The sequence below is a fragment of the Coturnix japonica genome, chromosome 14 (genome assembly GCF_054131305.1).
Source record: "Coturnix japonica strain WE chromosome 14, WE-NBRP24, whole genome shotgun sequence".
Classification (NCBI taxonomy): domain Eukaryota; kingdom Metazoa; phylum Chordata; class Aves; order Galliformes; family Phasianidae; genus Coturnix; species Coturnix japonica.
In genome coordinates, this window is record NC_140676.1 from 9,235,611 (window position 1) to 9,259,981 (window position 24,371).

The following is a 24,371-nucleotide window of genomic DNA, read 5'->3' on the forward strand; positions in this document are numbered from 1 at the left end:
ATAACTAGGTCAAACTCCACAAGTAACTTCCAAATTATTGTATTCATTAAGCAAATAGATATTAAAAACAATATATATGTATATATGTATTTCTTAAAGAGAATTGTTGCAGGCAGTTCTGTGTGAGTGCAATTTCAAAGAAGATGTCTCAATATGTAAAAAAAAAAAAGGATTGTGTCTAGATACCTGTGCTGAAAAGTAGAGCATTTAAGTCCATTGACTCCACTTGACTCCATCCCAAGTCGGTAATGATCATGCAACAGCTCTTTTAGCTAAATTTTGCTGATCTTTGAGCCCAAATCACAGTGCTGAGAAAACTTGTAGGCAAACTGAACAGAATGAAATAACTTTTTGGTCATGTAGGGCTTACTTTTGAACACTTTGATACATAGAAAAATAGTTGTGTCTCTTCTTTATCATGTCACGTGGATCTTGGCTGGTGTTTCAGATTAGTCGTATGGGTTCTTACACTGTTCTCTGAGTCTCGGTTCCACCATCTGAGGATTTATTCTGCAACTTTCTTTTACCTAGTATAACTCGGAGCTGCTATTAAATCAACTTGAGTGTGTGGCAAAGATTTTCTACGTTTTTGCATTGTTTCCTTTGAGATGTCCATTGTGCGATTTGCTGCAGGCTGTCATTTTTGTCTGCCATCCAATGTATGTTGGCAAGAGGGTTGTGTACTAGACTTTGTGTCTGGTCACAGAAAAAAATTCATGCATCTCAGCCAGACCATTTTGTTATTCCTTTAGAATTAAAAGCATATGAAACAGATGCAGCTTAATCAGTTTTTTTTTCTTGATTTTTTCTTTTTTTTCTTTTTTCTTTTATAAATAACATTTAAATAACTTAAAACAATAAGTTCAAATACAACTTAAAATAAAGTTTAATGCTGTAACAACAGAAAAAGCATGTATAAGGTTGGAAGAAAAAAAAAAAACAAACAACAAACAACATTATTAAAAGCTGTATGCCCTAGCAGGAATTATACAAAAGATAGGATATGTTACATAAAATACCTTAATATGTCTGAATTTTTTCTTCGTCGTTATATAAATTGTTACTTTGTGAAAAGTGAGATGAAGTATGTTATTTATTCCTATTATTTTACATACACTATTTTGAAACATCTTTTAGAGCAGCATTAAGTATTTGTTTCATTAATAGATAGGAACATTTTTGTAGTAGAGTAAACTTAATTTTTCCAAACTAACTCTTTTATCTGAAATGCAACAATAGACATTTACACGATTATATATTTTTTCTGATCATATAGTTTATGTATAGGTTATCGGTTTCTTGGGGAAGTATTTAAAATACTGCTCAGCCTCCACACTTACTATTGACTTGATAATCTGACAACTCGTTCCAGCAGCCTTAGAGTCTGACATATTTTACACAACATTATCATCTGCTTATTATTATTATAGCAGCCATATTTAAGAAGCAGATTGTTTTCTGTTTTTGTTTTTTTTTGTGTTTTTTTTTTCTTTTTTCATTTAAATTAAATATTATCAGATAATCAAGTCATGACTTATTCTTCAGGGTAAATTAATTTAAGAAACTACCCAGTTAAAATGACTAAGATAATGATTGTACAACTCTTTAGAATTCTTTACAGCTTTTAGTTAGGAAATCTGGTTTTGCGTATATTTTCAAATCTTTTCCACGTAGTCTCTTAAAAATAAACATAAATGCGCAAGTCCAGCTTGTTCAGTTTCTCAGTAGTATTCCAGCCTCTCTTGATACCTTGTCAAATAATCTTCTTAAAAATAATCTTCCTGCTGGAACTAGTTCTGTACAGATCGTGTATGATTAGGATATTGCCAGAGGAAGAAAGTGGGATGCTCTGTGTTCTTTCTTTGTTTTTTTACCCTTCATTGGAACACCTTTGTGGTTTAATGTAATAAACATCTCTTTTCCTTTGTGTGTCCATTTTGCAGAAGCATATGTATTATAATGGTTTTCTTCAATTAGTTCTATGAAGTTGCAATCCTCATTGCATACTTTCTGTTGAGAATAAATAATTTAGAGTAAAATGAATACAAATGTTTTTAAAAAACAATCAGAGAATACTTAGATGGAGGGAGATGGGAGAAAAAGGTTCATCACACAAGCTACGTTTTTAATATTATGAATATTAAACAAATTGATATACTAGTGATAAATAATATTATTAACAGTGATAATAAATAAATTACGCTTCTGAAACCTGAGTATTGAATACTTCAGCTTTGTATGTTCTAACATCTTGAGTTTTAAAAAAGTGCACAAACTCCAACAACTAAATTTTGAAAGTGTGTATGAAAGTTGTGCACACATGGGATACATTTTAATTTTTTAGGACTTTCTGTCATACAACCTGTTTCACACAAAGTATGACATCTGTTTTTAAGAGAGTTGTGGGGATTGTTAGAGAAGTTAGCAGGGTAGTTGTGTACACAGTTGAGGAGAATTTAGCTTCCATACCTTTCCATAGAGTCTTCCTGACTTGTTCATTGCTAGAAAGTATTCACTTTCCACTCCTTTGATTGCCACTATTCCAACTGCCACTGTTCGGATTTCTAGAATACCTGCAAATGTATACAGGAAAAATTACACCGATGCAAAATATCTGTTTTCAATTCTACCTTTATGATTTCTTAAACAAATACAATTCTGTGCTTATCAAAAATTCTTATCTGCATTTATTAGAAAAAGTATTTATTTATTCATGTGAAGAAAGGGCTAGATTTTTAAAATCTCTGTATGTGATCATCACGGCCACTTACAATCTGTAGGATAAATTTTAAATATCTAATGAAATTGAAATGTTAGAAATTTTTATATTTTCAAAGAATTGATGGATGTTAGGATTTATTGTACTCCGGGTTTCATTTAGAAGAATTACATCCGTAGCCATCAGGGTTCAAGGAATTTGTGTAAAGCCTTTGTTTTGAAGACACGTGTAGCTGTATCACAAATGAACAAGTGTAAACCTTGCAACTTGAAAGTGATAGGAAACAGACCACAGTGTCTTATATAAGATAAGGTATTTGTTTGACCTTTGCATGCTTTTATGACTGATAGGAATGGGCAAAGATACCTGTATTTGAAAATAATTAAAAATTGCACTGAGACCTTATTTATTCAAAACCAGAAAATAATGAGCGTTTTTCTGTATGTTTCTTTAAGTTTTCATCTGGCGGATGTGTATCAGCAACAGTTTTCTATAGTTGCTTTGATAACATTTAAATTACTTGCAACGTAAAAGTATATTTAGGTTAAATTAAGATATTAAGGAATGCTAGGTTGTTTTCAAGCTTAAACATTACTATTGTTTTAAGTAATGGTTTAGATTTACATTTCTGAGTTTGAGATGTTTTTCTCCATGTTGGGTCACATACAGAACTTTGTGCAGGACTGTTTGCCTTGTGACTTGTAGGAAAAAGTTCTTCAGGGCCATTTCGACTATAGGCAGAAACTCAACAGCTAAGCACAGGGAGAGGAGTGAGGGAGGAGGGGAGAACTGCGTCAGCTGGTCTCCTGAACAATGACCTTCCTCTTGAATAAAACCTTTCCTTTCAAATCTGTATTGACTCTTTACAGCTACCTCATGTGATAATATTTTTGTCATTAGTTATTTTTTTAGAAGGCATGAATGCTGCTGCTGTTTCTTTCCCTATACTTTCTCTATATCTTAATATTAATAACATCCATCTTGCTGTCTTCCCTTCCTTGATACTACAATTGTATCAGTCTTGACCTTATTACTTACTTTTTTTCACTCCCATTTTCCCCACCAGTAGGTTAGTCACCTCTTCTATTGTTGTGTGCCCTGCTGGGCATTCATTTCTCTGAACAGTTTTACTTCTTAATGCTAAGCCAACTTTAAGTAAAGCTTTCAGAATTCTTTGAGAAGTCTCACTCTGCTGCAGGCCTAACAACAGTTCTTACAAAGGGCAATTTCTAACCGAAACTTGCAAAAATTGTATTAACTTTCATTTAAATTTCACTTGAGAGAAACCACAGCAAGGCTGAAAAACAGATGAACATCTGCATCTAGCCAAACAAAAAATATGAGAGTGGAAGGGATCTCTGGGTCATCAAGTCCAGTGTTCTGCTAGCCTGGGAACTGCATCAGATAATTCTCTTTTCATAAACGTTGCCAATACTAAATTGGAGTTGTTATTTCTTTGCCCCCAGTGTTTCCGCCAAAGGCTGTTCCAGAGCTTGATTTATTTTAATGCCTACAGACTCTGTAGTAATTTGCAATCTGCATTTTTTCAGCGACAGTTTATATCCATTTGCTCTCCTGCCTATGCTTGCCATTATCTGAAGGAGAGGACTTTTTCTTTTTTGAAGTTTATGTTTGAATTTTCTATTTATACAGAACTGAAAAAAATGAAACATTCAGAATGAGTTCGTAAAACAAGCCATTCTAATAGGAATGTAGGTTTCCTTGAGTAAGCTGCCGTTGGCTGAAGCTACGGGACTAAGAAATACTACTGCTTTTAAAAAGGAAATGCCAAAAGCTTTTGCCTAAGGCAATATTATTATTAGAATTTTTATGTTATTTTAGCCTTTTTTTTTTTTTTTTTTTTTTTTTTTTTTTTTTTTTTTGTTAAACGAAGTAGATATTGACATACTAACCTGTAGGAATTACTTTATTTCATTTTTGGGTATTTGTTTTTCTACTGAGTACTCAGTTCAGATAGAAATGTTGTTTATGTGCATGCTTAACATCATCTAAATAAAACTCAGAATAGTTCTTCCGGTTGATGAGTTCAGGATAGAAATAAGAAAAGCAGAAATATTTTAAAATCCTCTTGCAGAGAAAATCTGAATGACAAATGTTACCAATCAAAATGATATTCTATACATTCTTTGAAATGACAGTTTATGTGATAGATGTATTCAGAGATCATTAACGGGCTCTACATTGTATTTGTTACAATTTGTGCATGAAAAGCAATGGATTTGTAATTGAAGACATAAGTTTACATTCATAAATTATTGTGTGTATGTGATACTGTATTATTGTATGCTCCTCAGAATTGTAAGCGATTATGTGCCCTCAGAATTAGGATTAGCTTTACATAAATAACATTCAACACCCTGACACAGAAGTGATGAGATATCCAAAGATGCCTTTGAATTGCACATTTTTAAAGTATTCTGTCTATCTGTGCATCTTTCCATAAATTTTAGTGATGGAATATGAGATAAATAATTATACAAACTTTATGTCACATTAAAAATGTTGTACTATTGGCAACATTCAAGACAAAGAAGAGAAACCAGATAGAGCTCTCTGGAAACAGCGCTTGTATGTTCATGATTCTCTTCAGAGAATGTTGTGGCCTATCACAGACTGTGTGTACTCATTTTTCTGCTCCTACTTCTAGATAGTTGCTATTCTATTATGTCTTAACCAATCCCCAAACAAGAAATTTTCCCTTTCTAGCAAAGCATTTATTAGATTTAGGTCTCCGAGGTAGCATCTTGTGCACTTCTTTACTCGAATCATCACTAAGCTTCTCACTCTATTTTAAGATGTATGATGCAAATTCCTTAGCAAGATGACAGCATATGGTAAACTTACTTTCCTTCTCCAGTCTCTGCCTCAGTAACTCTTCTATTTATTTCAGAAATGTAGCATTACTACAATTAATCAAAATTTTAAATTAAATCATATAGGAAAGGGAAACATTTCTAGTAAACTTTTGGAAAACTGAGACATTACAAATAATCTTTTGTATGGAACTTACTTGTTCTGTTCGTTACAAAGTGTCATGGACGTTTAAGAAATTAAGGTTTTCCTTTATACAGAAACCATGCAAAGAAGCTGCTGAGGTTGAGAAGTCATATGCAGAAGGTTTATTAATTTATCTATACCAGCACCACAGTTATGTCACATGGTTAAATTTAATGTCCAATATCAGGGGTCTTCCACAGACAATGAAGAATGATTTTTGAGTAATATTAAATCTAACATGGACAGACTTTTCATTACTTTTTTAACTGCTTTACAAGTTGCTTCTGAGCACACAAGACATAAGTTGACCAACTTTTCCCTCCACACCTATTAAATAATTAAAGGAATCTTTATGCTTATAAGTAATGCCATATGACTGTGAAAACATCAAATCTACTTTTCTGTTTATTTATTTTTTTATACTTAGCCTGATTTAAACCCAAACTTTGAGGTTAAAGAGATGTGCATAATGAAATCACTGTCTCTTCAGATTATAATTTTATAATGAAAAAACAAAAGTGAATTTCTCTAATATAGCACCAGAGTAGGAAATTGATAGAGGATATAAAAAAATAAAATAACAGCCATAAAATAGAGGAAGTGCATTTTAGTTGTCCTTCCTTATTTAATTTCCATTCAGAATGTGTGTTAAGATACCAAGATACCAAGATTATAGAATATTTATAGAACATTATAGAATATGGCATTATAATCATATTAGCATGTCTTTCTTTTTTGTGTGTTCCTGATAACTCCATTACTACAAGAGAAATTAAATGATGGTAAATGGATACTAAGGTTTTTTGTTATGAATAGGAAACAGATCTACCAGTAGGTGTCATGAGGTAAGAAATCTGTTCAACCAGAATTTTGTAAACCACAGATATTTTCTGTTTCTTCTGTCAATTCTATTCTGGTGATTTTTGCCAAGAGGATGCTGAGCCGATATGGTTATGCTTATGTTCTTAACGTTTATGGTTTGTAGTACAGTTTTCATTGTTACATTTAGACAAGTCTGTGAATGAAATCTTTTCTGCTTTGAAATTCAGTACCACTATTAAGTCTTTGATAGGACAAACCAGGAAGAACATTTGGCTTACTGGAAAGTAACTCAGTAATCTCATTCATAAATGCTGGAAGGCCTTTGATTTTGAGTAACTGGTGTTATTAAAATCAGTGACAGTACAGCAGTTTACTCTAAAGATTAGTTTTATTGGCTTTATGTGGATAGTGATGTCAGCCAAGCAATTCTTACCATTCTGATGAACCATTTTTAACAGCACTTAAGACATGAATTTACCATGAAAGAAAATGTGTTAGTTTCATTGGTCCCCACTGTGAACCCAAGTCTTTGTGCTTAGTTCTTATTAGCTGAATCAGTGCAAGTAGGTAAATCTCAGTAACTGCAGAAAAATGATAGTAGAAGAAATGTTGTGCTGTTTTTTGTAGGCAATTTTATATCTAAAGTGTATAAACCATAATATCTATAGAAAAAAATGGTGAGCTGTTTTACATGTGGGATCTATTGTTGTCTGTTCCCAAATGTTAGTTTAGCACCTGATACTTCAGAGAAATGATGAAGAACTAAAATGGACAGTCGGAAATTCTGCTAAGGATAACCTCTACCTCTTCTCCACAGTTTAATAGTACAACATTCATTGTCTTATTTCAGCAAGTCCATTCTTTGAGGCTTCCTTGTGAAGTAAAAAGTTCTAATCCTTTCAGTGTCTATTCACAAAAAAAGAAAAATTCACCAAGACAGAAGAGGAAAGAGAAAATTCTTGTACGTAGGTTTTGAGAATTGTTTCATCCAAGTACCCTTCTAAAATTCTAATAATTTCAACATTTCTTAAAGACAATCTTAAATGATTAAGATGATGATGATGGTTAAGTTCACAAGGCCAAAAATCAAACAAGTCTTATAGAGGATTGAGCTAACAATGAAAATGTAAACTGTGTTTTCCAGTTGCTTTGTCTGAAGAATCCATGTAAAAATTTAGGAAAGGTTTAAAAGAACTTGAATATACAACAAATTAGCTGGGAAAGAAATCAAATTAAAGCCAGAAAGAGAGAAAAAAAAAACCTGAAAATGGGCATGTAAAACTGAAAACAACTGTCATTTCTATTAAATCAGCATGAAATTCCAAACAATTTTATATGGTTGTACGGTCAGCATATCAAATATAGCTCAGAGTTGCCAGAGTGAATGAAGATTCCTGCAGACCTGAAAATCTGTCTGGTGTACTTAAAGGTCACCCATCTGAGATAGCCTATGATTTCTCTTTAGAAAATGATGTCTATGGATGTTGGCAGCAGTATTTTTAACCACTTGAGGCAAATTAAATATCAGACAGTTGATACAAAATCCAGTAGAAAAAAAAAATACGGAAAGTAACCCAGTAAGTTAACACAGCAGTTTTCGTGTGTGGAATATACTTCTGTTTTTGGAGACAAATGCTTTGTGGTCTAGAATGGCAGCTACTCAGTGCTTTATACATATACTTGTGTACCTGGGGACTTATTTCATGACTGTGACTTGGAGAACAGGACAGTACCTTGGGCTGGAAATTTAAGTAGAAAAATTGGCATTTCGCTAAATCAGTAGCACAAAACTGAGCTTTCTCCTGTGCAATTTTTTTTTCCATTGCTGGTGTTACTTGATAGTTTTGTTTTGAATCGCCTTTGGTTTCTGTGCTAAAGGACAGAGAACAAAAATACCCAGCAAGCCATCTTTTCACATGGCAGGGAGCTGCTCCAGTATGTTGGGTGATAAGATTGTGGGAGGTTTAAGAAGAGCTTTTAAAGAACACTGCCATCTCTTTTCCCAAATGTGTGATATGTTGTTGGTATCCACTGAATGTTCCATTGTATTTCTGGTCACTACTACTGTTATTAGTTAGTATCAGAATGTCTTTAGGCATTAATACAAAGAGAAATGTTTACATCCAGTAGATTCTTCAGCAAAGCCAGCAGTAATTTCATCCCAGTATTCTTCTGTTCTGCTGGGTATATATGTTTATGGGTAAGATGGAATTTTGCCTACTGCTGCAAAGAATGCTGTAGTCTTCTAAATGCTCAAAAAAAGGGAAGAAGAAATGGCAAAGTAGGGTTTTGAATGAAAGAAAAGCAAAATAAAATGTCCGTATATTCTTTTATACTTCTGCTATTTTCTTTCAGAATACTGACAATATATCGAAAACTTTTAAAAATATACTAAATGCTTTAAAATACTCTCTATAATAAATATATATTTGTGGTTCTTAACTGTCACCTCTCTGAGTACTGCAGTTGATAAAGCATTCTATTGATGAATTTTTGAGGAAAGGAGGCTGGCACTGACAACTAAACACTTGTGACTTGATGTCTTCGTGCATCCTTTCCTAGTCAGGATCATCTTGATATAAAACATGAAATTTCAAATGGGGAAACAGAAGGTAGAAAAAACTTGGAAGGAGAATAAGTCAAAACAAAGTGGAACTTCTAAGATACGTCTGACTTGTGTTTCTAATTAAATTTAGAGTACATATTTATGAATTCAAGTGACTTTTAGAAAAATGATTCAAGGCCAAGAAAAATGCACTCATTGCTTACAAGACGGTGCCTTATGGTTGTTAATGCAATTTGTTCTTTTGATCCAGGTTTTACTGATTTAGTGTTTGTTTGTACCCCTTAAAACAAGGAAATACAAATCACTACAGTCAGTTACACAAGAGTTTCCTAAAGCTTTCTCAGTGTTACTTGTGTATGTGTGCACTGAGAGAGGCAGCACGATAAATTTGTTCATCAGCTGCCATACTGCATCTGAAATGCTTCTCCAGAGGAATCTGTCAGTGTTGGATTTCTGAAAGTAAATGGGTAGTTTCTTCAGGTAGTTTTGTAAGTCAGTGGTTTAAAAAAATAGTAACCCATAGGAGTATATATGTGAAGTATTAGTTTGTGCTTAAGTTATTTTATTTCCTGATCCTATTTTAAAACTTATGCATTTAAAAGTTTGTATTTTGGTTTGTATTTGTGTTCTCATTCTCTCTCAAATCTAATGGTAACAAATAATGTTACTGATTTAAGAGATAGGGTAATATTTAGTTATTTTTCTATAATCCCCCCATTGTTAAATTGTAACTGACAGAATGTCAAATTTGCTTTTCTATGTTACATACTCTTTAGCAAGAGAGCGGAAATGTTTAGCAGGTGGTACCTTGTAGAACATATGACCATATTCTCTGTAAGTAGAAATAGGTCTAAAAGTACACATCATAATAGTTTTCATAGCAGAGATTAGGTTGTCCCCCTTCTCAGGAATTTTCTGTCTGTATATATATTCTGAATAAGCCATTATTTGTGGTAACAGAAAACAAGGTGCCAGACCTGTCTCATCAGTATGTATATTCAGTATTCACTGTCACTTCCCACTTTTCACTGCAATTTGCTTACTTCTCCCTGTGACACTCAGAAGATGGATTTTATGGTAGAAAGACATAGCATATTTTGCTATTATGGCAGAGACCAATATGAAAGACTGAAAAAGTTTTCTTTTAGAGGCTTTGTGTCGTATCCATGCACACATTTACTGTGTATGCATAGACTATCAGAAGCATTCTAGATATGCAGATGGCTATAAAAATGACCTGCACATAAGCAATGTACACGTCTGTCAAGGATTTTCAGCAGAGCAGCTGAAGGCACTGCCTCAGTGAGGTCCCAGACATCTGGATACCATGGGCAAATACCCAAAGCACTTAAAACTCCTGGTTTCCTCCTGTATGTGGTTTCCAGGCAGGAAAACTGTAGTTGTATAAGGAATCGTAGTTATTGATAGAGAAGTATTCCTAGAGGACGCAGTTCAGCATCTTTTTTGGCCGAGCATCCTCAAGAATTTGCTTATAAGATTCTGCATGCAGAACAACTGTTTAGTTAAGCATCAGTGGCTGATATTTAATAAGTTTATTTTTGCAGTTCATTGGGCACGAGAACAGTAGGTGTAATATATAAAAATTATGAACTGCTAAACAAAAGTTCATCAAAATATTTTTGTACTTTGTTGGATTTTCATATACATATGGTTTAAAGATTCCTTCGTTGTCATTTGAAGGTTCGTAAATGTATCCACTGTTTCTTAAGACTAAAAATTGATTAAAACATGGATTACTAGATAGAACAGCTTTCTAATAAGGACATCGTTCTGGTGGTGTTCAACAGCTGACTGGTTACAGTGTTGGCAGCGTGTCAAGGATTCTTTAAGAAGCTGCTAACTTAATAATTCCATGAAGGCAGAAAAGTAAAAGATCAGAACCAAAAAGAGTAAAGAAGGCTCAGGAGGAAGCTAACATAAGTGTTTACAAAAATCATTATTTTACTTACAAGATGTGTACTTGGATTTGTGTTTACCATTATGTCAGAAAAGGAAGGAGTAAGCTAAGTTCCTCTCCTAAGTCTGCACTGTGCAAAGTATTTGCAGTTTCACATGCATCACCAAAGGTATAATCTGTCCATCTGAATAAGTATTACTGGTATCACAGCACAAGAAGTCTGGTTTGAATAGCAGCCTTTTTACTCACAAACTTATCATATTTGATCTGCAGTAAGAAATATTAAAAGCAAAAATATGTTTTCTAGTTACTTTTCAAAGTGAATGATAAATGTGAAGCAGTGCTCATTGTTTTACAACACTCAGTAAATCTTACCTCCACTAAGTACTGCAGTGGAGTAGTGTGGATTTCAGTAACTGAATTGCAGTGAATTATTGCTGAAGAGAAATAGCTTCGGATTTCTGAAAGTATTTTCCCTTGTACTGTATCATTTGGCTTTGTTTTTATGTTGACTTTCTGCTAATGTTGGTGGGTTAGATAGATTTGCAAATCAAATGCATCCTTCTTCATTTGGAATGACAGCGTGTTAAGAATTGAGCTAAGCTTAAAATCACCTCTCCTTTGAATGTCTCTTGGGAACACTGGTGCTTGCGACCACTTTCTTTGCAGTTTTTCTGTTGAGTTGATCTTCAGAATCAAAAGGGTGTGACATTTTTCTCCAAAGTAGATGGAAAAACTGTGGAACTTTTCAGCTGAAATGTCTCACTTGTGAACAGCAAGTGAGTGGAGTAACCTGCTGTCCCAGTCAGTCATTCACTTTATCATTAAACTCATTTAGAACCCTTCAGTTTTGCTCAGCTCCACGGTGCATATAAATATTTTCTTGCTCAGCTTCTTATATAATGTTGTTGTTTCTCGTTTCTGTTGGAAAGTAAATTTCCCTCCAATAAAAACTGCCTTGCAGCTAAACATATGGTTCAGTGAAAAATAATAGTATATCTTCTCAAATTAATGGTATCCTATAAAATCCTATTCTTAACTCCCAGACTGAAAAAGCACTCTCTTATTATAGCATTAATAATTTACTGGTATTAAAAATGGAAAAAAGGATGATGGAATGCCTGTTTACAGAATAGTTACAAGTGTTTAAAAGCACTATGAAGATTAATAGTTTAGTGCTGAACAACAAATCACGGTCATATCACAGATATCTCTAGTATTTAAATCTCCCGTGGTAATTTCACTGGAATGAACTGTCTCTTTTAGTGCTGCAGATGTTTAGGATCCAGCTTCAGAACAGTGAAACTCTGTGAAACTGCTGATTAGCCTTTTCACAGCAAAATGAGATGTGTTCATTTAGTGATACATAAATTCTCAAATTCAGAGCTTCAGTCCCTACAGCTCTTTTGCTAATTCAAAACATGGAAAACTGCACATTAGACCAGAGTGTCCTATAAATAAATCAACTTTTTCTTCAGTATTTGTCACTATCCTGTTTCATGTTTTCATGTAAGAAAGAGCTGTTGTCTTGGAAATATTCCCCAGTGTCACCGTGGGTTAAATTTCCTTCCCCTTTCCCGTGCAGAATTAGCAATCATTGCTGATGTAAAATTAGTTGTGTCTTTTCATTGGGAGACTTTTTCATCTGTTTTTCTAAGAAGAATAATCCATATTCAGATATTTTCTGTTGGTATAAGAAATGGATTACTTGTCAGTTTTGTGCTCTGAAGAATTTCATTTCCTGGTGCATTTTACGTGATATAACAGCTGGGTAAGGTGGCTGCAGGCAGTAGGAAAGATGGCATAAATGTATCATGGCACTGCTGGCCTCATCCAGTTAAAGGAGGCAAAAATGCATCAAAACCAGAACTTGCTCTTTTTCGTATGCAGTATCCCCTCACTCACAAGGACTGGCTGTTTTGTTCTGCATAGTGCAGTGTCTCCAGCCATTCCTGTGCCAGCTTTTCTGATCCCTGACAGGGGCTTGGGAAACAAACAGTGTAGCTGCATGCTGGGGACAAAAAGAGTCTAAAAATTTCCCTCCTATTCTCTCAGGATTATTTAGAACTGTACACTGTTGACAAACATTACTGAGATCTATTTTTAAACGCTCAGAGAATGATCATAATGACATTCTTAGGGCTGAAATCTATATTATTATTTTAAATATACAATGAAATGCATTTTTTTCATAGTGAAAATGTTCCCCAATGCAGCTAGTAACTGAATTATTTAAAGTCAGTAAAATTCAGAAAGTGAACACATAAAGAAGCTGGCCGCAGTATTCCAGAGCTTAATTTTATACTGAAGAGCCACTGGCATAGGGACGAATAATTTTAAGTTGTTTTTATTTTTGGACTGAATGATTTTGTTTCACACAGTTCAGAAAATTTAATTCTTAACTACTGCAATCTCTGCTGGGATAGATACGCAGCTTTTCCTACTCTAAGTACTTAAGTCAAATGTAGGGCCAATGCTACTCAACTGAATGCGTTTCAGTTAGATTTCCAAATCAGATCTGCTACCTGGGGTAGGACCAGCTGAAGACAGACATCTAAATACATCAATTACATTACCCACAAGAACACATCAAGCAGTACATAATTCCTTTCAAGGTACAAAATGTAAGAAGCTGCTAAGAAAACCACACTAACCCTTTCCTGCACCAGAGTGGGGAGTGATAGAAACCACCTGGCTCATTCTTTTTGCCTTCAAAACATTGCTGGACGTATATTTATATGATATGGTCTCTCAAATTGTTCTGTTTGCTTCCAACAAATAATTTCGATTTTAGTTGAATTTGAAAAATATATATTAGACCAAACACTGAAATGAAAGCTAATGGAAAGAGAAAATGGGAAAAAAAACCCACAAACAACCTCAAAACTTGAATTAAAAAAAAAAACCAAACAAAACAAACAAATGATCTAACCTAATTCCTATAAATAAATAAGGATTTTTATACCTGATATTTCTTTTGTCATACTCACAATAGGGATCAAAAAGTGTGCTAATTATCCAACGGTCTTTTTGTCTTGATTATTTGTTTGTTTGTTTTTTGTAAATAGCTTAATAGATCTTTATTTCATCTGATATCATTAATTTACTTCTAGTTAATGAACACTTCTCAACAAATTCTGTCCAATGTATCATCCTGATTATGAAAATCAATATGGTATTTGCCATTTACATGCACACAGGCAGGTTTTTAAAACCTCTCTTTCTATTTACATGACCAGATATTGATGAATGTGTTACTTTCCTCATGTTAATCTCTAGGACTTTACTATCTTTATGATTCCACAGCAAAACTGAGTAAAACAGCAGCAGCGGTGGAGAAAACTGTTTCTCTGACTCAGGACCAATTAGTGTTGCCAGAGCAAATATACTGTGGGAGCTATAGCTAAATATCTCTTTAATTTTATATTTATTTTAAACACAGCTCCAATTATCCAGTTTCAAAATCATTCCTAAGCTTTTTTCAATCCTGACTATGAATGTTGGGATGTAGTGAAAAGCAGGTGTTCACCATTTTGAATTTGCTGACAGAAGAAGTTATGCATACACTTAGTTTTGCCCACACGTGTAATTATCGTAAAGTAAGTGAGAAAACTATTGCAGCTGATGTCATGTAAGTGTTTCCCGAAGTGAATTCCTTATAATGCCATCTGTGGCTATTTGCAGCAGATTCTGAAATGTGATGGCTTTGTACACACATGCCTGGGGTGTATAGCTAATTATTTTCATTTTCATAGTATGTGCTGACAGATCTTCTTTTCCAGAAAGATTCTGTCATAACAGCACTTGTGGTGGCCATGAAACCCAATTCCAGTAGCAACTGGGACCGTTCATCACGTTGCACATAGTAATAAGCACCTTGCACCATCTGTCACTGGTGCACAGCTTTTCTGTGCTCTGCTTTTCTAAACTGTAACATGGAAATAATGTTCCAGCATTTTAGTTGAAGTTATTCATTCACTTAGAAGAAGAAAGACGGGCTCTAGAACTACTTCCAGTGATGTGGTAATGTAACGTTATTTTCTGAAGAGAAGTTATCAGTCCCAGCTAAACTGTGGAATGTCACAGAGTTAAGACAGCAGACTAAACAGTTAACAGAGCAAAGCCTTAGCCACATTACACGAAGAGTTTCTTTAAAGCACATTTTTGTTATGCCTTATTGGTTTGCGTACTCAATGCTGTTTCTCTAGCTTTTGTTCTGATTGTTACACCCCCAAGTGTAAATCAGTGCAGTTCTGTTTATTTCAGTTACATTATAATCATTTAAGTCAGCAAAGGGTACACAGAGGGAACATATAAAAGGGAAATTATGAAGCTGGAAAGCTTCTGTGCCTTATCAGCCATTTGTTCACGTTACCCCAATAGCCACCTTACAGGGTAGTTAAGAATGGGATCTTCTGTGTGTACTGCTGCCTCATTCTGCCTTTCTTAAGCACCTGGCTCAGAGTGAACAAGTCCCTTAGAAAGATTAAAGAGTCCTTTTGATAGAAATTAACGCAACATGATTCGGTTCAATTTTAAAACATTACCAAATTGGTCTGCTTTAACACTTGGCTCTCAAGTAGCTGTAGGAAACTATTTAAAATGTGAAAGAAATGTTTTACTTTCCTTACCAACTAAGGAATATGTTGTATGGCCCTGAACTGCAGAAGGGAAGATGTGAGCCTTTCTGTACCTGTGAGTTGCAGTAGTTAGTTGTCTTGTCTCTCAGCACACAGGTACTACGTTATCACTGCATTGTGGCTGTTTATAATGAAGTTGTCTGTGACCATTCTGTTAAAATATTAAATACCTTAAATTCAGATCCATCCAAGCAGCCATATTGTTATATTGGCTGAAATCCAAATTTCCATCTCTGACAATAATCAAACAGCCTGTTTGATAGACTACAGTGCAGTGCACTGGCATAAGCATAAAGACAGACTTTTCTCTTGATCTTTAGACAAATGGAAGATCTCATACCACTCAAGCATTTGATAACAGCTTCAGACAGGGGCCTTTGGGAATGCTTCACTTTTTATTTTCTCTATGACAATTCATATAATTCTTATTTTGCTATTTTATGCATCGATGTCATGAAGTTTTGATGGGCTCCACAGAAGGGATACATGAACAATCTGTAGCAGACTATATGGACTCCTTTAAAATCTGGAAAGCAGCTGGTCTATGATGTTTGAAAATGCCCATATTGATACTTTTTAAAATATACACAAAAAACTTGTTCTTGGTAAAGAATTTGATACGGTTTTGCTCTAACTAAAGCAATTATGGGTATTCCAAGCAGTTAATGTGATGAATAAATCTCTTTCTTAAAATATCTGTGACCAGCTGTATTGCAACAGGACATTGGTGGAGAAAAACTACCAAAACTGACTGAGAAGGTCTGTGTGTGCTCTTTTTTTCATCCTCTTTTTCTGAGATGTGAATTCCTCCCTGACTATCAATGTATTCTCGGTTCATAGAGGAATGCAAATATTACGCTGTAGAACAATTTCCACAAAAATAGGTTTTTATCATTCCACTATTAAATATATATACTTAAATGTAAGAGTAAATAAGGCAAATACTTTCTACTCAGTATAGATGTGTGGTTCTGTGGTTTTAATATAGCTCCAAAAAACTTACTGTATGCTTCTGTTTATATCTTGTATACAGGAAGGTAATTTTGCACATAAATCTGAGAAGTTACAGGTAGCTATTTTTCAAGTTGAATATCCTAAATTGAGTATATCATGATGTATTGTGTCCCTAAGCCTGTATCTTCTGTAGAATTAATAGGAATTGGAATTTTACTACAAGATAGATGTCAGTAAGATACAGATAACTAATTCTGACTTGTAAGTCAGGAAAAGATTAATGGTGGAATAAGAATTTCATTTTTCTTTATTCCCAATCTGTACCACCGATGTTACAAAACAGTATCTTAAAGTGAAAGAACGCGGAATTGCAGAAGCAAGAGTTTCTATTTGGCATCCTTTAAATTAACTCCCCAGCCCCTGTAGGCATCAGTAACAAAACTCAGACTGATTTCAGGAGAGCCAGGCTTTTACACAGTCTGTATTTTTCTCTCTCCTAATATGGGTCTTTCAACTCCTGAGCAAACTTTTCCTGATGAATCACAGCGTTAGATAGCTTTTCCACTAGTCAGTAACTTAACTCCTCCACAGCTGTACAATACTCTTTTTTCACTTTCAGAACTGGCTATTTAGGCTATTAATGATAGTTCTTTATGGTTAGTCAGTAAGTCAATGGGAATAGAACACCCGAGTCTTGAATATATGTTGAAATGAAAGTTTATGCTGTACTTCCCAATGATTACTTTCTCATGTTGATTACATCTCTGTGTTTTTGAGTTTTCAATCAAATACTGTGCATTAATGAGGGAATATTTTTTCATGCTGAAACCTATATTAATGAAATAAACATGGCACAGTCTGGCACAGCTCAAATCAGGCACTTTTTGTACAATACCACTGTGATAAATTGCACCACATGTGATTACCATAGATGGTATATACAAATAATTCTCTAGTGCTGCCTAAAAGAGGCTAAGAAGAAAACAAAGAAAGACCCACTGGGATGGGCATGGAGCTGGAAGAGAGCAAACTTTTCTAGGAGCTGTAGCCAGCTCCAAGATGCAAAACAGGAGCTGTAACTGGTAGTTCCACGTACTGACATCATCTGAAAGTATCCATAGCTGTGTTACAAATGAGAAGGCATTATAATAATCTGTGATCCGAAACTATCAGAAGAAAAATGGGATTAAATTCAGTTCTCTTTTGACAAAGATAGGTATTTATTACATTCCAAATGAGAAACGATTTTGAATATTTCTCCTCAGCAATTACAGTGAACTTCTCTCACAAGATCATTTTCTCCTTACATGATGTAGGCCTTGGAATTCTCATTGCATTCTCCTAAATAATCTGGTTGGATCAGAGCTAGGCTGTACAGCACCTTACTAAGCATGTTACAAATCATATGAAAAAATCTGCCTTTGTTCTAAGTGGTGCTGGTTTTATCACTGCTGTATAGACTAGTTTTGCTTCCAGTATTCCATCTGGATGAAAGTTCTATTTCACAAATTGTCATTGAATCATTGAGAACATGCCCTAGAACAACATGATTAAAATAGATCAATTCAAATTCAAAACACTTGATTACTTAGTTAAAAAAATTAGCAGAGCATGATTTCTTTGAAAGATGTGGTAATAGTTTCCTAGAAAAATGTGGCAATCTTTTTTTTTTTTCCTTTAATTTTGTTGCATGACAGTTATTTGCATTTCTGAATTTCTCAAGTCACACAAAGAAGCAGACAGAATTGAAGTCATACGAACTCATTTAGTTTGATATTTACAATCAAGTGGTCTGGGCACCAGTTTACTTGTTTGAACATTCTGATTGAAGTGGGTGCGTAATAATCCCCAAGAATGGTTTTACTAATGGTCGTATTATTTTTGTTGCTCAACTTATGAGGCATTTAAAGGGACAAGTGTAAGTGGCCTAGGATTCCTGCCATTTAGTTTTATAATTTATGCAGACTCTCCTTAGTTTACACTCAAAATTTGTGTATCGTTTGGTTTTATTTCCATTGAACTAACAGATATTAACTACAAACTCCAGCACTTGTTCACCCAAACACATGGCTGTCACATTGGTAGAAAGGTGGAATAATAAGCCAGAGCACTTGTCTTTTACAGCCCTGGTAAGAAAACTTCCTCACAGCTGCTGGAGCACACGATCAGGCTGAATAGCAAAGCCCTGAACAGAGCATTGGTGCTGTAGGGGTAGCAGGGTGTGAATGAGCAGAAGTCTTAGAACACCTGTTTATTGATTAGCTCAGCAGGATAGCACAGCTGGCACAATTTAGTTAGTCGATGCTGAGTAAGGAGAGTTCCTTACAGAGTAAAGGCTCTCTCTTTGTTTCCTGTTATGATTTTCTTCACGTTTCTTGTATTCTTACCCGATAAGGTGAGTGCTAGTATTTCTTTCCTGAGTGTTTTTTGGGGGTATTGCAATTTAGAGATGAAGTATACTTTATTAATTTTGATCTGACTTACATGTGGTGTTTTAGAGTGTTCTAAGGAAGTGCTTGCTTGCCCTAGAATGTAATCCACCTTCTGTTTGGTTCTGGCTTTAAAACTGTCATGGAAATGCTGGCCGGGATCTCCATGCTCATTAAAGATGCAGAAGGTTCAGTTAGAAGAGTGGAGCTACTGGAAATAGGCTTTTTTTTCACCTGTAGTTTGAATGTAGCCTTTTGAAGTTGTATTTAGTTTGGCCTTTGCTTAATGACATTACCTTTTCCACAAATATTGTTTAATTATTTTTCATGCTTGCAGCTCAAACATTGACAACAAGTGTTTAGTATGTTTTGGGGGCTTTCTTTTTTTTTGTACTAAATTGGTGTTATTGAATGTAATTGAATAATAAGATGTGCTCAACTAATAGAAGCAACAGCATTGGGTGGGGATAACATAATTTCACTGTGGACACAAGACTTTGCCCCTGTCCTTATAGCATAGTAGCATTACAGATTTTCTTGTTGTAGTGTTGGGAAGTTCCGTGTCCATGGTGATTTCAGGGCTTCTCAGGTGCAGTTTCCCTGTATAAGCAAGCATGAAGGACTGCTAATTAGGAGGATCTTGTAGCATCCTTCCTCATTGTGAAAACCTATGGGTTTTTTTGCAAGGTGGCCCTCACTAGCATGTCTCGCTGCTTGAATTGTCATTTGTTGGATTTACAGACCTGTTTTACTAAATTCTTGTAAAATCTCACCAATATGTAGTCAACTGCTTGGATGTCTGTGCCCCTAAGCTGCATAGGCTATCCAATGGAAATACATTAGCATAGTAGAATTTTGTTGTTGAAAGCTGCATTTTTCAATTGCATTGGTCATGGCTGCAGCCTTTGGGATTCAGTTACCTTTTCTATTTTTCTTGCAAGTTTCTATCAGGTAGTACAACTTCTGTTTTCAGAAGGTCTTTGCTGCAAAAACTATATTAGTAGCAAACGTAATTGATTCCTTTCCTGCTCTGCGTTGCCTTCTTTCCTTCTTAGCTACACCCACATTTTCTCCCAAAATTAGCTGCTCAGTGGCTAGCTGAAAAGCCTCAACATTGTCCCTGCTAGAGTTCATGTAGACGGCTCAAATGCAAATCTAACATCATCGTGCAGCATTTTGTGTTATTCAAGAAGCCAGAAAGCTCCCCTAGTGGGTATTCATGCATTCCTGACAAGCATATAGAACCTCACATTCACCACCATATTGCCTACAGCTGTGCATACAAACAATCCACAGGACTGTGGCACCTGTGCAGCCCAGGGATTGCAGCCCAGCACAGATGCACATGCAACCTTTTCAAAATTCCCTTTTTACTGTAGGTATCCTAGTATCTTCAGCTGTAGATTATGTGTTCACCCATCATCTTTTCTGTCCTTAACGGAGGTGTATCTGTGTATTTACTCTGAGTAGCCACTTCTGATTGAAATATGAAAACACACTTGACATTTAAAGGTAACAATAAAGACTTACAAAATTAGCACAGGTTTTTAAGGAACATATGGTCTTCTTAGTATGGTTGGTTTCATTTGGAAAGACTTTCTACTTAGGAAAATATCAAATTTGCTGGTAACAAAATGACTGAGGACAAGTCTGATCAACTTCTTTTTATAGTCTATAGCACCTCCCAGTGTCTATTAACACATTCAGATGAAAGCAAGCCATCTTACCAAAAACAGAAGTAGAATATGACATATGTGCTAGTAAACTTCAGAAATAGCAATGCTAAGAATGCGAAGAGACTCCTCCAGAAACCACAAAACGCCTCATAGGTAATAGGGCTTTTTACAGAATATTGTAATTGAAGTGGTGGAGTCGAGTGGTGTTTATTTTTCTGCCTGTCTCAGAAGTTATTTTGGTACTATTTCTTTGAAATAGATCTCTGTGTTTTCATTTAGTTTTGTATTCATCTATCAGCATTCTGTCTGTAGGTAAATTTGAAGGATTGCATTTTACATAAATGTTGGTTTTTAGAAGGAATACCAGGATTCTTTTATATTTCAGCCTGTTGTGTTTAGTTTGAGTTGTCAGATTTCTACTATATAATCAAAAAAGCAGGTGCTCGCTTGGGAACAAATTGACGTAGCTCTGCTGTTGTTAACTGGGATATACTTGTCTGTTTGACTAATCCAGCTATCTTAGGAGATCTTAGTTTTCTGTTGTTGAAGTATTCAGGTACTGGTTTCGTGACAGAGGCAGCGTGCGAATGCTGTAAACAGAATATGTTATGATTTAATCCTCATCTCATTTGTTGTTTCCAAAGCCAAATAATAGCTAAGAAAGTGTATTGATTTGCATTGGTATTTTTATTGCCTTTTTGTGTGTTTGCATGAAGTTGTGGGCCACATCTGTGAATATCCATTTCCAACTTTTCAACACCAATTGTTACCAAAAAAAAATTTTCCATTTGTATGAATGATGTCATGTGTTATGAAAGTCTTGAAGTATGACAGTTCAGCGCTATGATTGTTAACCTTTGTTACTGGCACAGGAATTTTCACTGTTAACTTTTTCTTAATAACGTTTCTAAATTATGTACACCAGGAGGGTAACTTGACCTTTCCATCAGCTCATATCCAGAATTAAAAATTAAAAATAAAGTCAAAGGTCAAAAAAAACAATTGAAATACTGTTGCCAAATATAGTCATAGACCGTCAATTATGCAATGAAACCATTGTGCCACCCAAGGAGAGTAACAGCCTTCAGTGGCCTGAACTTACTCAGTTTTAATGAAGAAAGTGTTCCAAAATATATGACTAGCTGGTACATCTTGCAGTGTGGAGAACTGTGATTGCCTGCTTTAGGATGTCGTGATCTTTCTGAGGTTTAAGGCAAATATGGGGGAAGAAACAGCCTTGCACAGTATTCCAGGATTCCCAAAATGTAAAAAAAAATCACATTCAAATACTTAAACAATACAGAAGACTGAAAACTGTGAAGGAAGAAGTCTGGATTTTTGTTCTGTGTTTCAAATGTGGCATAACAAATAACCTGTGTTATATGTGCCAAAATCTATTTACCGATATGTAAAATGGCTTTATTAAGATTTGAGTTCTGTTTCTCTGTCAAGCTGCTGAGTTCGATTATTCTTGTTACTATTCTATGAATCCGTATTTTATTATAAAAGTATTTATTGTCTATAATGTTAATATAAATATTTTTGAAGATTTGGAAGTTGTTTCACTATTTTATTTTATTTTTAAGCTTGTGAATTATTATTAGTAGTATTATTACTATTGTGTGTGTGTGTGTGTGTAGAGGCCTGGAGAGTTGGAAGAATTTTCCCAGAGTCTGTAAGCAAGTTGCTTAAAAACTTGGATTAGCCTCAAGTTTCTTGAGTTTCAGGTCAGGGTCACTTTAGCAAATTTTCTACAGGACAGATAATTAACATGCTTAGTGATACAGCACTGATTAATTCATTTTCTTTTTTTTTTTTTTTTCTTTCTTTCTATTGAGAAATTGTGAATAATGGAGGAAAAGATGTGGGCCAGAAGGAATGTATTTTATCATTTTCAATTTATCTGTCAACTACTGCAGTAAGTTGCTGGGTTTGATTGATGGTTCCTTTAAAATGGGACATTGCAAAGAAGATTCTGAGAAGTTCTGAGAAGTTTCACTTTTGAGTGATTCAGAAAAACTCTGCAGTCACAGCTGAATTATAAAGATATCAAGTCAGATTAATCAGTTCAAGCACAGCAGATGTAGTCTCAGTCTGTTTTCCACTGTTACATTTCTCCTAGCTCATCACCCAGCTCTGAAGCACACGGGTAGGCACAGCCTTGTTGGTATATGTGAGCTCCTGAGGTTGTTGACTGCACCTGAGCCCAGGGCTCCTTACACAGCTGAGGCAATCACCTTGTGCTCAGAGTGGGAAGAACACCGAGTATAAACTGCTTCTGTTTTGTTTTTTTCTGTGGTAAATGCTACAGAATGGACAAGATGAAGAAGATTCAAGAGGTGAATTCGGAAGTAATAAAGACTTTTCTAATTGTATTGTTTGGAACCCCTGTCATAGTGTTTCAGTTGAACTTAGATCTGAAAACTGATAGGTGAGCTCTTAAGAATCTCGCTGCAGTGATTCAAGACTTTACTCCTTCCTTTTTACTCCATACTTCTCCCAGAGAGCACCATTAGCAAGAAGTCAGTAGAAGCTGACAGTCATATCTCAGGTATTTGTTACCTTCATCTTTGCTAAAAGACATTATCAGTGACAGCTGATGGAGAAAAGTTGGGACTTTTAGTACGGAATGGATAAAGGTATAATCAGACTCTCTATCACAGGTTCAAACTTCAGGGTCAGTAACTACCGCTAGTGCTGGGAAAAGAGCAAGAGGTTGGGGAGATCTAGAGAAATCTTTTGATTTTGATTAATTAATATTTTGTTAGAGAGAAAGTCATAATTGCACTGTAGGCTATTTCTAGAGGAGATACATAAATTGCTATTTGAATGAAATCTCTTCCTGTGAAAGTAATTGAAAAGATTAGCAGTGTACTAACACGAAGCAAAACCACTTTCACATGAGTGAGGGTTTGTTTTCTACTTAAGCCAACATATTGGTTGAATCAACAGACTCTAGAAAAATCAAGAATGCAGTTGCAAAGACAGGGATTCTGCATGGCTGCAGCACAATAACCCTCAAATAAATGTGCTACATTAATATCTGCTTTCAAGGATTCAATTTTCAAATATCGAATCTTCTCCATTCTTTAATGTTCATATAAAGAACAGAAGTAAAATTTGATGTGAAAGCACACTATGCATACCAATACCTGTTTTTGCCCAAGAAGCATATATAAAATACTATTGGAAATACTTCTGGTTTCTAGGCAAATTTGAATGTTTAATCATTGAGATACAGATGATTCTGTCAACAGATTACATTTGCACAAAACCAAGTTAGGCTTTTAATTTTGCTGAACATTATGAAAAATATTGGATTCTGACCAAAATAGTTTTCCAACAGAAGTTTATTTAGGATAAAATTTTGAGTCCGAATTGCGGCCATTTCATGCCTAGATATCACTAGGCTATCTTTTTTTTTTTTTTTCCTTACGTTTTTGGTCCTCTTTACCCACTGAGAAGAGGAGGAAACAGACACTTTCTGGGTTTAGAGTGCACATGGAATATGATAGGATCAGACATGTTAGGATTCAGGTTCCGGGAAGGCTTTTCTTGTAACTAAGTGGCCCTTTGAAGTCTTTAAAATGAGATTCCAAAGGCAACAGAGCGTGGAAAGTCCTAAAGCA

General features: G+C 34.9%; 2 protein-coding genes across 12 annotated transcripts in view; one reads left to right on the forward strand and one right to left on the reverse strand.

Moving 5' to 3' along the window:
* FAM227B (family with sequence similarity 227 member B) overlaps positions 1 to 24,371 on the forward strand; it is a 121,187-nt gene that overhangs the window by 14,744 nt on the left and 82,072 nt on the right. The gene's annotated exons all lie outside the window — the stretch shown is intronic.
* The window catches only part of FGF7 (fibroblast growth factor 7), a 28,593-nt gene continuing 5,084 nt past the window's right edge, over positions 863 to 24,371 (reverse strand). For all 5 annotated transcript variants that reach the window (XM_015872929.3, XM_085515469.1, XM_085515470.1 and 2 more), the window contains exons 3-4: positions 2,470 to 2,573; positions 863 to 2,010 (exon numbers count right to left, since the gene is read on the reverse strand). In XM_015872929.3, the coding sequence (XP_015728415.1) occupies positions 1,816 to 2,010; positions 2,470 to 2,573 (299 nt within the window). In that variant the 3' untranslated portion in view covers positions 863 to 1,815. The remainder of the gene's footprint in view (positions 2,011 to 2,469; positions 2,574 to 24,371) is intronic.